At 38.4% G+C, this 16452-nt stretch overlaps 1 protein-coding gene across 1 annotated transcript; it reads right to left on the bottom strand.

Moving 5' to 3' along the window:
• Window positions 1-9: 9 nt before the first annotated feature.
• Window positions 10-16448, bottom strand: LOC131786667 (RAB11-binding protein RELCH). The gene is made up of 31 exons (XM_059103740.2): window positions 16195-16448; window positions 15606-15698; window positions 15261-15332; window positions 14771-14838; window positions 14402-14515; window positions 13808-14058; window positions 13210-13549; window positions 12557-12636; window positions 12084-12159; window positions 11500-11595; window positions 10913-11025; window positions 10479-10569; window positions 10305-10376; window positions 9786-9926; window positions 9157-9321; window positions 8838-8988; window positions 8337-8384; window positions 7553-7715; window positions 7078-7103; window positions 6876-6973; window positions 6209-6257; window positions 5802-5875; window positions 5542-5648; window positions 5027-5126; window positions 4289-4371; window positions 4130-4193; window positions 3621-3759; window positions 3079-3195; window positions 2404-2492; window positions 1895-1956; window positions 10-1796 (listed from the first exon to the last, which is right to left on the bottom strand). Exons 1-31 carry the CDS (start codon window positions 16436-16438, stop codon window positions 1667-1669), a joined length of 3516 nt encoding a protein of 1171 aa, XP_058959723.2. The 5' UTR covers window positions 16439-16448; the 3' UTR covers window positions 10-1666.
• Between the last annotated feature and the right edge of the window lie 4 nt (window positions 16449-16452).

The following is a 16452-nucleotide window of genomic DNA, read 5'->3' as shown; positions in this document are numbered from 1 at the left end:
ATGCTGTAGCACATAAGGACTCCACTAAAAAACCTCCTGCTAAAAAAGGCTTCAGTTTATTTACCGTCTTTGCATGGTATCTTTTAATTCTATTTACACTAAAGTATTTTTGCGCGAAGGTCTAAAAAATATACTTTCAGAGTCATTTTATTTAGTAACTATTTTTACGAACGAAAGTAATTGAGAAAGAATGGCAATTTAACAAAAATTTAAAATGTGATCAGATGTGCTTCTGCCGAATTTTTTTTATAAAAGATCCTTAACAATTATTACTATTATTGGTATATCAGGCAAGAAACCCATTCAAATGGACAATCTGTACAAATACGAGTCCTGTAAAAGCGTTGTTATAACAACGCTTTTAGAAAGCTATGAACAGTTCTCACCCCGTCACAAATTTTGATGTTCACAATCCTCTAATTTGTCCAAAGATATAAAGTTCATATCGAGCCTAGAATTAATATTTTCTTCCTAAGTGATAAATCTCAAAATTATTTCATCATTCTGTTTGGACTTGCATTGAAACCGTACGAATAAATGTAACGCTGACAACTGACTCCAGAGCTTAAGACTGAAGCACGAGAACAATATCATAAAGGTTATGTTTCCAATGACGACGGTAATGATCAAAACAGTAATCACAACAATAATCACAAACACGGTTATGATATTAATTTAGAGATTTCCATCACCTTGAAATACCACGAACTGCAACTTGCTAGCATGAAATGTTCAAATGTTCATTAGCTTAACCTGACACAATAAATTGACAATAGCTTCCAACTGCTGCGAAAATTTACTAAATATTTGTTCACGATAATTATCAGTTCTGAGGAGAGTAGTTTCCCAAATGCGAAGCTCTCGCTCCAAATGGAAGCTATCGTTTTTTCCTTTTTAGCGCCCAGGCAAAAAAACCACTACATACAGTTTGTAGTGTGGTTCTTCATTTGCAAAGGCCGAAAAACGCTTTAAGCCTTAAATGAAGACTTCGTTGTATCAAAAGTAAGGTTTGAAAATTGTAGAACATCACTAAGGGAATATCACTAGAAGTTCCCCACCTTTTGCTGGGGCAGATTCAGTCAAGTTCTTATTAAGGGAAATGCGGTAAATAATTACGATCGTTACGTAGCCTCTGGGAGTCTTACACAAACGTTGACCATTCAAAGATCCTACACTTGAAAAAATAGAAAACCCATACCAAGTCTAGTGCACGTTTGTTCGTCTTTATAAAGACACGCGCATCTTAGAACTAACAAACCGCTCTTTAATTGCCGCGAGATTTATTCACAGTCGCGATGGAGAAACTATGACGAGTGCACTGCACTGTCCTCCTAAGCTGGAACTACACATAACCGTTTCTAATGCAAAGCCGGATATCGCTTGGTTATGTCATACTTATCTGAAATACCGATAACTTTCATTTTTAACTTTAATAGTTTAATTCTGTTGTAATCTCTTTCAAATTTGAGCCTCACCAATTGGTAAAGTATACCATGCATCTTCGGCCTTGGCATTCAACCATTTTGACTCGAACAATTCTCTAAAATCCTTCCCATTCTTCAATGTCACTTCTGATAATTTCTCCAAAGCTTAGAGCAAAGAGTCCATGGATACAGGAGTACTGCTGACCAAGGTTATTGTAGTAAACTGGGAGACACCGCGCTTGTCACGAGTCAAAGCGATCTTTCTTCTTAAAAATGTCCGCCATTTTTGGTCGCTGTGCATCTTTTAATCGATGGAATCCACTTATAAACGTGCTTTTAATTTCTTGTCCTATTTTGCTACTGGAAGGAAGGCTTGGAAAAAGGAAAAAAAGATTCACATTTAGGAAACGAGCAAAAAAACACAAACAAAAAAGAATGAAATTCAATCGATATTCAAAGCAGATAATTACTGTGAGAGTGATTTCTGGTCTGCCTTAACCTCGCATTCTCTGAGAAGCACATGAACAGTTTCCTGTTAAAAAAAACAAAACAATAGAAAAAGGAGCGATTACAAATAGCATTTGCCTCAAAAGGGTCATTTTGGAGCTACGCATTACAACAATCATATCGAAGAAAACTGCTTAATGTTAGTACTACAAGACACAAGAAAGGTACCAATAAACCAAGAGGGAACACGGATTGGTAAGGATTGGGGAGATTTACATGGATTACAAATGACAAACTGAAAAACTGAAGCCAAATTTGTAACGATGGAATATCGTGACGTAAATATCTCAAGTTGTCATTAAAACGTTTGAACAAAATGACCAGCGGTCATATTTGTTTACTTATTCAAGAAAAAAGATTTGGATTTAAGAGAGCTGTCATTCCACCAATATGGCCAATTGTTTTTTTAGTTTTTCAAACCACCGACATGGCCATTGTACCGTGACGTTAACAAAATGTTATTAGGCCCAACCTCGCATTCTGGAGCCAAAGCCTCGATGTCCTGTTTAACCGCGCGGAGTCCTGGGATGATGTAATCATTTAACACATCAATAGAGATGACAAAGAATGGTTAAGGAAAAAAGTCCACAACAAATTATTTCGATATCTCTCCACTTAAAATGCCTCGACTAAACGAAAATAAGATGAATAGGGGTTAAAAATAGTGACAAAATAGTAATTTAAGTGCGTTGAGTATAAGATAAGCAGTGTAAACAGTCTAAGGTAACTCTGACTAAAAAAGAGAACAGATGCAGTGAATTTCATCGCGCTCGCGCCAAATGTTAAATGATCGAGCTCAAAATTGACTATCTTGTGCGACCTTGTAACACATTTGACGCTTTAAGAAGTTCTGCGGATAAAAAATTGCCGAATGGTAGCACGCCGCACGAAACTCTGAGAGCGAGGCACAATCTAACATGGAAAAATCTAGAACTCTGACCATAGTCAGCTCCTTGCACATAGTTCATCGCCTACATGAATTAGTAGGATGAGCTTGACGACAACTATTGGCATATGCAGAGAAATCAAATCAAGTTGTGGATTTGCGACCAACTTCAAATAATAACCCAGAATACATGACGGAAAGATGGAACTAATCGACCGAAAAATTCTAATAAATGTTTCTCTAATATAATGAAAAGGATACAACAACACGTCAAAGACACGTAAGCTTCCATTAGCTCCAGCGCAATCTCCCTCCGTCTCGTGTCGTCTTGTGATTGGTTATTGATTGTTGCCATGACAACCAACCGCGGTAAGAGAACTGGTGAACAAATATAATTATAATCAGCAACATACTCTGGATAGAACTGTAGTGTGTTTCCCAAAAGCTGAATTTTCGTTCATAGAAATAATTTGTTTCCGTGAAATGGACGCGTGAAAGGATACGGATTCATAGTTTTATCATCTTCCTCCTGGATTAAAGACTTCTTTCATAATGGCAGGCATGATTACTATTCTATTAAGAACATGCAGATGAGCTTACTAGGCCCTCATTTTGGTGTGAAAATTCCGTTGATTTTGAGCATGCTGACGGCACTAGGAAGGCTAATTTATTTAACATGCATACAAAAGAATAAAAACATAGCTCGCTATTTATGAAAGAGGTCTGTCGCCTTCTTTTCTCTTTGACCTGGCAGGTCATCTTACTGAATGGAATTGAATTTTAAAGGTTAAATTCTAGCCTACCTTCATCTCTGAAATGTGGCTCTGCATGAGGGGCGACCTTGCCAAACGTTCTTATCATGGTAGCCTGTAGTTCATGTTGATCTTTGTATTGTGGGTCTTCAAGAAACGACTGGAACTGTACATAAACTTTTTCTAAAATCTGTAGACACAAATTAAAAAAATCCAGATTAAAGACCGTAACATAGTAAACTTCATGTTACTGGCCTGTACAGGCATTTATGACCCCCCCCCCCCCACCCCTTCCGGGCACAATTAACTGTTGAGGACCCTTCCCTCTTTTAATCGTATCTTCAGGAAAAATACGCCATCCCTGGTTCCATTCGTTGTCTAGCAGAATCACATTCGGGGCGCTCCCGATATTGGACGTGGTCTAGCTTTAATTTACAAGTTATTGCTTCACATAGGGCTTAACTCGGCGCATCTCTTTCTCTTGGGCTAAATTTTCGTAGAAAAATTGTAATAAGTACGGGTATGAGCATAAAATAACAACAGATTACATCTATATCTACCATTTTATCGGTGACATTTTCTACTATTGCACCAAACGCCGGAATTGCCGCCGTTCTAACTGACCTGAACAAAAAATAATAAAAAAAACTAATCAATATTTCAGCACAAATAAGAGGAAAAAAGTGAAAAATATGTTGATAACACGCCTTTTAACTTACATTTGTGAATCTGAAGCTAAAGTTACTAGAGCTGGTAAAACCTTTCTACTGATTAGATCCAGGTCAACACCTTTCATTAACACCTGCAAAGGGTGAAAGATACGACGGCATCTTACACTCAGTAGATTTAACTTTTTAAATTTTTTTTTTTAAAATGATAAACTAGTGAGCAGCTCTGCACAAACTAAAGTAGTAAAAACTTGTTTTAATCTCCTACGCGTTTCGTCTGACAATAGCAGACTTCATAAGATAGTTTTTACAAGTTGGGCAAATAAGCTTGCTTATGTACAGGAACAGTTATAATAAAATGTCGATTTTTGACTTCAACGCATAGAGAGAAGCAAGCGGAAAGCATTCGCAAAGTATGACTGAGGTGTTGTACATGCACAACATTTTTCGGACGTTACATGTACATGTACGAGTAGGTGAAGAGTTTTGTTTGCTAGTCCAGACAACACCGTGAAGGAAAAATTATGGTCTAACATTGCTTCCTGTCATTAGCATTAGATTCTGATACGTCATATTTATGCAGCCAGGTTACTGAGTTGTTTTCAGAATGACGGTGTCGGCAGTCAATAGTTTGTACCATTTACGGTAAGTAGAAAATTGTTAAACACTTCTAAATGACGGGATTTGAAACTATAAGGGTCTCTGGAGCATAGAGTGAATTTCATGCAAGCTATATTTTCAACGTTAGACGAATCATTACATAATATATATTTGAGTGAGTTAACTTACAGTAAATAAAGGAGCCGCACAGCAGCGTACTAAGGAACTGGAATGGACAACTATCTCCCAAAGAACACCTATAAGTACCTCAAGATAGCGGGATGAAGTACTAAAACAAGAACATCAAACGAAATCAGTGGTAACAATACTAATACTTTAAGCTGTGACAGCGTATTTCTGATGCGAAAGTGTAATCAGTATTAGAGAGCAAAGACATTCAAAGATTAATCGACACATTAATTTTTTTATAAACATTTTTGGGTGATCCTGTCATAAATCACTGAAGGAATTGTGAAATAAAATTCTGAATCATCTGACGTTCAAAGCAAGTTTTTGCTCGAGGAAAATTTGTTTGGCAAGACTGAAAAACACTAAAGAGGCCTTATAATAACATGTGTGGCTTAGAATTTCAAACGTATGGCGAATAACAACATGGAAAAGTTTGGTCGAGAAATGGACGAGAGCAAATGAGCCAATCGTGTCTCGCCATTGTAACAGGGGTCCGTGAATCAGCTGTCACTCACCTCAACTCCTGGTACATGATGATTGGTCCTTCGAGTGATGCCGAGGCTTCAGCCAGGGCAATTACCGAATTGCGTAATAATGACGTCAGTTCAGACATGTCGTCCTCCTGGTGAGACCAAGTAAGGTTGAATAAGAAAACGTCCAGTATGAGCTGATTTTATAATGTGAAAGTCCACGACTTCAGTAATAACGTACAGTCTGTTATAAGTCCTACAAGCGCTTACTCTTTCACCAATGGATTTGATAATTCAAAACCTACCGAATCAAAACAACCCAGGACGCCAGCGGCCAGAACTGGAAGCGAGGCACTGGATAGGAGGCTTTCTCTTTTTTCTAAAGACCACAAAAGAAAAAGGTTGAAATGAACCCTAGTGACAAAAGAAGACTTCAACATTACTTTCATCACTTCTATGATTATTTTTATAAATAGGCAGATTAGATGACCAGAAATTAATGATTTTACCAGTTATCATGAAACGCTGCGATAAGGCGTGAAGCGCTGACCTTGTTGGCGCAAAAGTCTGCCAAGGTGAGATTTTCAAATCGAGCAACTAAACTGTCCCATCCACTGCCCCACCCCCCTCCAAAAGAAAAATGGAAAAATAGAAAAACAAAAAAACCTGCTCGCAAGTGAGCTCTATCAAAGGACTAAACTATAAAACTTACCTTCGTCTAAAGAGAGAACATTTAATCTTTGCATACAAAATGGTTTTATCTGCAAACAAGAGTTATAGCAATTTTGACAAGGCAGTTGAAAGATACTATAGATGCATCTTATTGTAAAGAAAAAAATTTAACAAAATCATGAGGGGAATGGAAAATCTGTTCATAAACATACACCTTGTGAGATGGACAGACTTCACTTTGCCGGAAAAGCAGAAATTAATACTTACCCTTCCTGAGGTGCAACTTCTCCTCACATTATCAATACATTAACCCTTTAACCCTAAGAGTGACCAGCTTCTGATTTCTCCTTACAATATCACCCCTGAATCAAACATTAAGGTCACGAGAATCAAGGAAATGATCACCAACTTATTAAAGCTCTTGATTTTTTAAACACATTCTCCTTGTCAGTGCTTCAGGAAACGTATAGAGAACAGTATGGAGAATATGCATACTGATGTTAGGGTGTAATGGGTTAAGTAAGAAAAAGGTGATGTGAAAATACAGACTGATTTGTTAAAGGATCCTGCATTAGATAACAACAAACTCTCTGATTTATTAGGACCTTTATCGCTGCTAAAATGGAAAATATGTACTCAAATATTGAAAGTTTAAGGGATAAGGTTAAAAAATGGACATGTATTTGAAAATGTAATGTTTTCCTCACCTTTTTGTCTGAGTATGGTTTCCCAAGTGTAATACACAAAGAGCGAAAGAGGGAAATCAACTGTTGTACACAATCTGTCAAAGATACATGAACTTTTCCTAGAAAAGAAGAAGTACAGTTTATAAAGACACTCCTTTCCTATGTGGCAAGAAAATGAGTAATCATATCTCCTAGTGTTTAAAGGTGTTACAAATGAACTCACCCACAATATCACACAGATTGGGTAAACTGTAAAAAGAAATAAAAAAAAACCAAGGTTTTCAATAATCAACATGATCTTCAAAGAAAGAAGTAGTTCGTTTCTCCCGAGCGTGAAACAAAGTAAACCAAATACGGCAGGTAATTTAGTGTTAACAACGGTTGAAAACGTAAATTAGCCACCGTAAAGGATAAAAAAGCTGACGTTTCGAGTGTTAGCCCTTCGTCAGAGCGATTGGAGGAATTGTGGGTTGTGTATGGGTTTATGTGCAGAAAGTGGAGCTACGCCATTGGTGAGAATATGGTGACAAGAAAACAGGAATAAATTAGTTGAATGAAAAGCGCTCGTTGATTCCGTGGGGATTAAGGGTGCCTAGTGTTTTACGGCTTTCCGGAAAGCATATATTCCCAGTGTGCACCAGAAATATTTCTGAAATATTACAGCGCCCAGTTGAAGTATCCAATCAGACTATTCTTACCATTCGTAATGAATCCAGGTCAAACTATCCCATGAATCAAAGTGGTCCTCCGACACGTGCTTGTCAAATCGACGAACATGGAAGGCGACAGCCTGGTTCCCGCCAAAAATCGTCTCGATATCGGTCAGCGGCGATTGTGGTGTTAGCAATCTTCCTGGTGCAACTGATTGAGAGAAATCAAGGGGTCATTAATTTTATTCAATTGATTTTAATTGATTTTAGTTCTTTTTCCTTCCTTTTTCATCAGCCTGATTTTGCGATACCGTCTGACAGCTGTGGGTTTTGCCGTAAGTAGTGATAAAATTAATTTTGCTTAGGTGGAAATCTATGGTAAAAGAACGACCTAACCCAACCATCGCTCAATTTCGGGATTTGTAATTGCTTTAGAGGTAAGTTTTTTCATCAGCGGGCTAATAGCAAAACACGATATTTTGATCAACCTCATCAAATTATTATTATCATCGTGTGGTAAGGTAGTCCTAACGTAAACTCGAGCGTTCTGGTCGGTTCTTACTTGGTGCGTACTTTGCCATACGAACCACATCCACGGAAACAGTCACAAGCCGTGCACTTTAGGTCGCGAAAGCCGGCAAATTCAACTTAAACAAGTTTGGTCTAAGTACCATATAACAAACTCCTAATTATCCTCGATTGCTCGAGCCGTAGTGGAGAATATCAGTTTTCGGTCGCTGTACTCGGTTCGCACTGCCACGACCTAAGGCCAACATTCCTCAGTACGGCTCGGGCGCTCAGTTAGTAAGAAGTTAAAATTTAGTAACAGCACCTGGCACATTGTATCTTTCGACTTCTTCTGGCTTTTTGGAAAATGGCGCTGGGTTGGAGAAAAACAGAGCATTACAACTTAAAAAGTAAGAAAACAGCTGATAACAAGTGAAAAATGGTACAGATAACAAGATAAAGTTCGGAACGTGGACATAAAGTTTTAACTAAAATTTCAACCTTTCAGATTTCAGGTTGCCGCGCATGCGTTAAGAAAGAAAACACAGATGATGCAAAAAAGGATAACTGGGAAGAACAACTCCCCTCTACCGACTGTCGGCCAACTGTCGGCCGATAGATAACCGACAAGCCACCGACAGATAACCGTAAAGCCACCGACAGACAACCGACAAGTTACTAGTCGGCCATTACAAAATTAAAGAATGTCAAAGTTTGCTTTCATAACAAAGAGCAGAATTGCCAGTTATGTCTTTATTCATGCTTATGTTCCCAGGGGATCATAGGGAAAAACCAATCGCAAAAATTTGGAAAACCTAGAACTTACCTGTCCGTAGAACTGAGGCAAACAGCACCGGAATAAGCGATGAAATAACTTGAACAGAGCGTGCCAGTCTGTCGTGAATTGCTTCAAATGTTTTATGTACTTTCTCAGTATCCTCTGAGTCATTGGCAAGTTCGTGAACCTGCTCTAAATCCTACCAAATAGAGACCAATCAATGAGTTCAGTGAGGTCGCTCAATTGAAATGCTCACTAAGACCAAGTTTACACAGCACGGCGACAGAGTTATAGGTACTCCCTGTTCAGTGACAAGTCAAAAGGTCAAATCAAGTATTGTGTCCAAACACTTAAAAAGACACCGTACCTTTAAGGCATTTTCCACTATGGAGATTAGGGAGGTGAAGAGATGAGACTCTACTTTATCAAGATCTTGAGCCCATGCGGCGAATGACGGTAGAAACACTTCTCTGGAAGTCTTCGCTACTTTTTCTGACGGATCAAACAACGTTTCCTCTAACAACTCGTAGGCCTGAGAGGAAAAAGTTGCACAATATCTAAATCATTCCACTGTTAAAGAGAAACGCTGCATGTTGACAAGCTAAGGACGAAGAAACATTCTGAGTTCCCAAAGGGAATTCAAGTCGGCCGGAAGGTTCAAATTGCTACGTACGGAGCTGCAGAGAACTAGCTTAAAGAATCAAGCTGGGTTGCTAAGCATGCTAAGCTGTATATGGGACATGAGAGGTGTTAATAAGCTAAAGTTGCATTCCTGCTCCTGGTTTTGTAGTTATTTACAAATTTTGCTTCTCCTTTATTGTCTCTGAGTTCATTCGCCGTCCACACATTATTTTCTTGATTAATATTTCTTTACTATACGTTTTGAGGACGTTTTGAACTCGTTTTCGCGGGCTCTTTCACCTTCATTTTTATCGAGGGTCCAAAAGTCCAAGGTAACTCAATATTCTAATACGTTCTCCTTTCTCGTGTCCTTACCTGTTGATATTTATCCACATTTTCCATAAACGCCACGACAAGTCCCAGACTCTTTGTTACGGCCTCTCGAACAGCCTCGTTTCGATCATCGCTCAGCATTTGTTTCAACATGGACCACACGAGAGAGCTACGAATGTAATCCTGAAAGAAAAGGAAAATAAAGAAACAGGTGTAATGCGTGATCATAAATTGACCCACTAGGCCTCGTTCATGCTAAATTCCGTCGAGCCTTTGGTATAAAAATACCCACTTTTCACTAGGACATTCCCTTTATCTCTGGGCTCTAAGGTTAATGTTGATAAAATTCACTATCTACTCCTGAAAGGGACGTTTTAAGTGGGAGACATTGTGTTCTTCCGATTGGACCCAACAACCCTATCCTAAAAATACATCATATAACGAAAAAGAGTGAGCAAATTCGAAATCGCCCTTGGAAACTTCCAAATGTTCAACGTAGGCATTGAAATAAAAGTGAAACGAAATGCTTGCATTTCCTAACGAGTTCAGTAAGTTATTTACCGGTAAATACGGCGCTAATCCACCACAAGCTTCAGCAACAAGGAGTCTTCTTTCAACATACTTGTGGCCAATCTGCAATGCAGCGTAGAAAATGTGAACGTTAATCATATTCTTTCCACCGTGACAACACACAGGCGAGTCTCTGTGTCGATATATAGTTCAAGCGCACTGTACCTGTTCCCACCATTGTGGTAAAAGTTCAGCCTCTATCCGAGTTGGTCCCACGACCTGCGCAAACGCAGCACACCCGCTCATAATCATCTGCCTAATTGGGTAAATAATTCAACTTATAACAAAGCAGTGATGAAGAAAATGAAAAAGGCGAACAAACAAAAATCGAAGACTACCAGAGATCTTTGCTTGTCTCTCCAACGATTACGTGTCTTGAAAATTAAAAGCAGCGCAAGGAGAAATCTAAAGCGGAGTACCGTTCTGCTAAGAAAGGCTACATTCCCGGCTCCGAGGAAGACATGTGCACATACAGTGTGTCACTTTCCTTTTTTACAACGAATACGCCATTTTAAAAGTAATAGAACATTCTACTTGAGTTTTCATCTCCGAGAAACACAACAGTGGTTTGTGTATCTAAAGAACGCTTTTTGACCCACCTCTGATCTTCGTCTGGTCGTTTAATAAGATTAAATAACATGTGAAGAAGATTATCTCTTTCCTTCACAGCTGGATGGTGAATGGCTGAACAAAGAATTACGGGAATCAATTCCTACAATAAAACGAAAGAAAATTCGGTGTTCTGTAAGACAAAAGATGTATAATTCAGGTTTTGTATTGCAGTCAGTGTGAATCTTGTCCATCCTTGGCCACGCCGTTCCTTCTTAGTTCACTGTTTTATGTTTTACTGTTTTTCTATCGTACCACGCGAATATTTTGTCGTTTCCTTCAAGTTGAAGGTTGTTTGTTTTTAGGTAAAATAACCGAAGTAATTTATTCAAAGTACTTTTGCTGACAGAAGCTCTTCTATTACTTATGACTAAATTGCAAGTACAATTTGCGCGTGCAGTGATTACACTTGACACAAAGTATAAATATTAATTCATCTGTAGATAGCATTGGAACAACAATTCTCCAAACCAAACTGTTCCAATAAGCACCCCTCACCCCTCAACCACTGTTCAGCACATCAGAGAAAAGCTAGTCATGAGCATACTTGGACAACAAGCCTACTTTGGGCACTCACCTCTCTTTTGTTAAGCAACACGTTTGGTACAATATGAGGCAAACATCTCGCAACAATTAGAACCACATTTTCGTCAGCGTTGGAAAGCTTACAGACCTACATATCATAAAGACACAAGTCAATAGCGTTCATCCCCTCTAAACGTCCTTGATCCGTAGCTCTCTTATCTTCCAGCTCCATGTTGCTCCATGAAGCAGAAAGGATGGAAACCCTAAAAACGAAGATGCCTATCCAAAACGTTAAGTTCGGTTGAATGTTTCGAACCTCGTGGCCTTTTCACCACCGGAGTTGATATAGCTTTATGTGGCTCGAAGCAACAAGATCAGATCCTAGTCCATGGCAGGTATCTCCCCCACCCTCTCCCAACGCATTTTGTCCCCGGCACCTACATGAACACCTGAGTAATGAAAGATACTGAAAGAGTTAAGTGCCTTGTCTATCAACAGAACTCACTGAAGCGCTCACGGCTCAAACCAGACCGTCCAATGCGGATTCAGCTTGCTAACCACTACGTCTCTCTCAAGAAATGCCAGCAAGTTACCTTTACTGTCTTTCAAGCCCGCAAAAGTTTGCAGTTCACCTACCTCATTAGAAAGTCTATTCTCTAACTGCACGTGCGTGAAAGTCAACAGCGTGTCTCTAAATAAAGATGAAGTTGTTCTGAAAGGAAAAGTGAATCTAAGTTACAAGCTTTGTACACTCTAAAGCAAGCTTCAGATATGGTGTTTCCTGCTCGTTTCTCAGAACCGCCCTTATCTTCACCGAGTGTAAAAAAAGCTTCTAACTACGCAGGCCATCTGAATAGCCGCGGCGAGTTTGGTCACTGGAAAAAAAAGAGGCATGCAGGATCAAGAAACGCGATTACTGCTTTGGGGCCCGCATTCTCTTCCTAAATATACGTCTCTCTTTACTTGCAGAAAAAATGGTCTTCGTTCTCATTTCAAGGAAATATTCAACGCCACAAAATTAAGTGACTAAAAATAAAGCTCCTTTAAAATGGAAACCGGGATAATCTGTCGTCTGTTCTGTTCACTGTGAAAAATTTCACCCTCCGTACCTTGATGAAGTTTGATCTTTCTCTTCGTTGCTGCTTGGCTGTGATGATGGAGAGAAAGTTCTGACTTGAGGGTCATCACTCTAATCACAAACGAAAACAGCAAGAACAAGTTTGAAAATACAGTATCAACGAAACTTCTACTGAGGAAGTTAACAATTCAAAGAAAATAAAGTACACTTTTTTTGAAATTCAAGTCCATCTTTTTTTCTATAAAGAAAATTCAAGCCAGATCACTCTACGCTGTACAATTGCGTTTTTTTGATGGAGGGTGGTAAAACCACACCCAAAGTAACCCGAACTCACGTGAAAACAAGCCAACAGCCTCAAGCGCGGGAAAGGCGGGTGACCAAGTCGCGCTTGGTCTAAGTTTTGAATCTGATTGGTCGAGATGATGGGGCCAGTTTTCTCGACCAATCACAGAATGAAATAACGCAATCCTGGATTGTCTCCGAAACAATTGGAAATCGCTCTAACGACGAAAATGACTAATCATGTTGTACATTGGACTGATAAACAACGTTTTACTGTCGTTTGTCTAAGTTACTAAAATTGTAGCGATGTAAACGCCCTCTCTTTCCATGCGCGACAAGGCCAAACAACAGGCTGCAAAGGAGACTAAGAACCACCTAATGGACTAATTTGTGTAATTTTACCTTTTGTTGTGTCAGTTCCACATCGGCTGTATTTCGTTGATGACTACCATCGTCAGGTAAATTTTCTTCGGGATCTTTACTACCCAATTCTTCACTAGTCTGAAGTTTCTCTGCAGCGTCTCCATTTCCTTCCTCATTTGGTACATTGCCTCTTTCACTAATCTCCACAGCATCATTGTTCTCTGTGCCATCAGTGGCGTCCTCACTCTTTGTTGTTGATTCACTGATGTGTTCTGCTGTGACACCATCTGTATCTCTCTCTGATAATTCAATGCTTTTCTCTACGCTCTGCGAGGCCCTTTCAGTCAAATGTGATGAGTTGACAATCTCCTTTATTTCACTATCAACAAGAAAACAATTGAACAATGATTATTGTTTTTATTGATGTGGTTTTGACACATTTCCATCTAAAAACATTTTTAATCATGCTGGGGTAAAAGCCGTCTATTTTGACTTTTGATTTTTGCAAAGGTACCCATAGAGAAGCAATTAAAAAGACAAAAGATACTTTGGTACTAAAACCAAAATTCAATTCAAAAGAAAAATCAATTTCAATTCAGGAAACTTGTCTCCCTATTTAGCTATCGTCACAATCTACCTTTCCAATTTTTCAACTGTTTCATTCAATGTATGGTTCTCATATTTCAACTCTCCTATTCCCTCCTGAAGCTGTTTGCACTCCTCCTGTAACTTGGCATATTCTGCCTCCAAGTTTGCTTTCTCTTCTTTCACTGATTTCAACACCAGCATCACTTCAGGTACAGTGTGATGTCCATAGTCTCTGTAAAGATGCAGCAGGTCTGGAGGCTTGGCAGTGTTCAAACCCACATCATCCCAGTCATCAAAGTCCTGAGGAAAAAAAAACAATATAAATTATAAAAAAAAAGTATTTATTGCCTCCTGGTCTTGACACTTGAAAGGTTAAATTTGTGTTATTAGCACAGGCTGAAAATCTAATTGAAAATGGCAAAATTCTAATTCTGGTCTCTCAAGAGGTATACATCTGTAATAATCATTGTCTTTATGTACATACAAAGAGCTCAAGCAAATTCTTTGACAATCTTCACTCAGCCTGAGAGATCAACACCCAGGGTATGGTGTTTTCTGAGTAGTATCACTGATAATGTATGGTAACTATAGGATTAATTCACTACAAATAATTCATGATTATAGGTCAATTGATTCAAATCACCTGATCAGCATTCTCATCTGAGAAAGTTACAGAGGTCATTCTGTAGCCATTCTTAAGTAAGTATTCATTCACTAAGAAATTCAGGGCTCGCTTCTCATGTGGTCTCAAGGAGTCCTGATAAATTAATAAAAAATAAATACCTTTAATGATATCAACATAGCCAAAAACATATTCACTTTTAATTAAAAGATTGCTATTGCATGCAAAATATTACTTTATTACTGATGTTAATAGCCATATGTTTCAGTGATAGAGCATCTAGGCATGATATCTGAAGGTCAGAGGTTTGATTGAAACTGAAGATGGATCCCTTTCAATATCAGCCACTGACACAATTCAGATTTGAAACACCTCTTACAACTTCCTTACCCCTCCAGATGAATGATCTCTGTCAATATTCTCTCCATGACTACTTTCAGAAGCTGGAGTTTCAGTTTCTAGAATAAAATGACAGACTCACAATTTATATCTGACTAAAGGTGAATCAAAACATGATTAGCATTACAATATGAAATTTTCCTGCACTCAGGAAGTCTATTCTGAAAAATTTAATTCAATCGTAGTTTAAAATCTGTGGCTGCTGAGACAGGACATGATGTCCATTGGAATGAACAGGGCAGAAACTAAAACTGCCTGCTCAACTGAACAACATCATGTACAGCTGAAGTTCTACTTGGAATAGCAAGTAAACATGTGATAGCTTCAAGCTCCTATTACTCATGTACTGAGTTTCATAGGACTTGATACCTCCAGCCACTCTCTTTCCTGAAGGGCATTTGCTTCATGAAATAGGGATAAGACATTTACGCCTTATATCATATTGTGATTTTCAATAAATGTAAGTCTTGACAAAAATTACCAGTTGCTTCAGTCAAAGATCCCCTCAGTGCTTTAATAGTCTCATGAGCTTTCCTCAATTCAAATTCTAAGACTTGAAATACAAAATAAGAATATGTTATATATTTTTTATAAAGCCAGAATATGCAGTTTAAAGATACCAAGAACCTGAATCACAGGCATTTTCCACACTGCAAAAATTCCTATGCCTTCAGCTCAATATTGGATAGAGGGCCAAGGAGAAAGAACCCCCTAGTTAGCTACAAGTCTTTTTTTCTGAAACTGGAATTCTGAACCATTGATAAATTGAAGTTTATATCACTAAACTTTACCATTCCAAAATTTGACTATATTCTGATCCACAAACCTGCAACCTTTTCATCTGTGTCTCGGGCACCATCGTCTGAATAACGAGCATAATCATCCAGTGAATCAATGGTTGCAATACTAGATGTGCGAGCTGGAAAACAATAATAAAATAGAGTATAGCATCATACATCTAAATGCCGACAACTGATCATAATAATACAGAAGAGCAACATTGAAATCAATAGTGATAATATTTCAGGAGAGAGCTCATAAACTCCCGAAATCATGTTGATGTTCAGTTATTTGAAGAGAAAAACAATTATAGCGATAATTAAAAAAAGGGAAATTTGTGTGTACCTTTTTGTGTCTCCCATAGAAAAATCAATTTATTTTTCATTAGGCTGTTTATTCAAAAACAATATCATCAATGCGAACAGCACAGAAGATGCTCGATATTGCAGAAGCGGTCATTAAACTTGATTTCCGGTTAAAATTATATGGGCTGAAGAATTGTTATAAGTTTTAATTACGACAATCACTCTATCTTATTAGTGTATTTGCAAATAAAACAAACAAAAATAGCATTTAAGCCATGTTAATTCTTATTTTGTTTTTCTTTTATGAAAAGAGGTGAACAAAATACTTACGTATAACTGGCGAGTGTGCGCTACCGCTTAGTGTTGTCGTCTGGTATTGACGTTCGAAATTCCCAGGATTGGAGAAGAAATCACGTAAACGAGGAATCTCCAGACCTGCTTCAACTAATTCCGTGTGCAGCTCAAGTGCAGTCAACAGTAACTGATGCGTCAGGAGTTTTTCGGCGAATATGTCAAAATCGCTCGCGGATAAACGAGGCGGAGTTACTTCAGTTTCCTCCTCCGCATCCGCCATCTTGTCGAGAAGTT

Source organism: Pocillopora verrucosa, chromosome 3, assembly GCF_036669915.1.
Source record: "Pocillopora verrucosa isolate sample1 chromosome 3, ASM3666991v2, whole genome shotgun sequence".
In the NCBI taxonomy this organism is placed as follows: Eukaryota; Metazoa; Cnidaria; class Anthozoa; order Scleractinia; family Pocilloporidae; genus Pocillopora; species Pocillopora verrucosa.
The sequence above is the reverse complement of the archived record's forward strand: the minus strand, read 5'-3'. Positions and strand labels throughout refer to the sequence as shown.

Coding starts and splice junctions, on each gene's coding strand:
- LOC131786667 (XM_059103740.2), bottom strand. CDS start 16,438: ATGGCGGATGCGGAGGAGGAAACTGAAGTAACTCCGCCTCGTTTATCC. Junction 15,333..15,605: donor CACAGATGAAAAGGTTGCAG/GTTTGTGGATCA, acceptor TTGTATTTCAAG/TCTTAGAATTTGAATTGAGG. Junction 13,550..13,807: donor ACAGTTGAAAAATTGGAAAG/GTAGATTGTGAC, acceptor TCTTGTTGATAG/TGAAATAAAGGAGATTGTCA.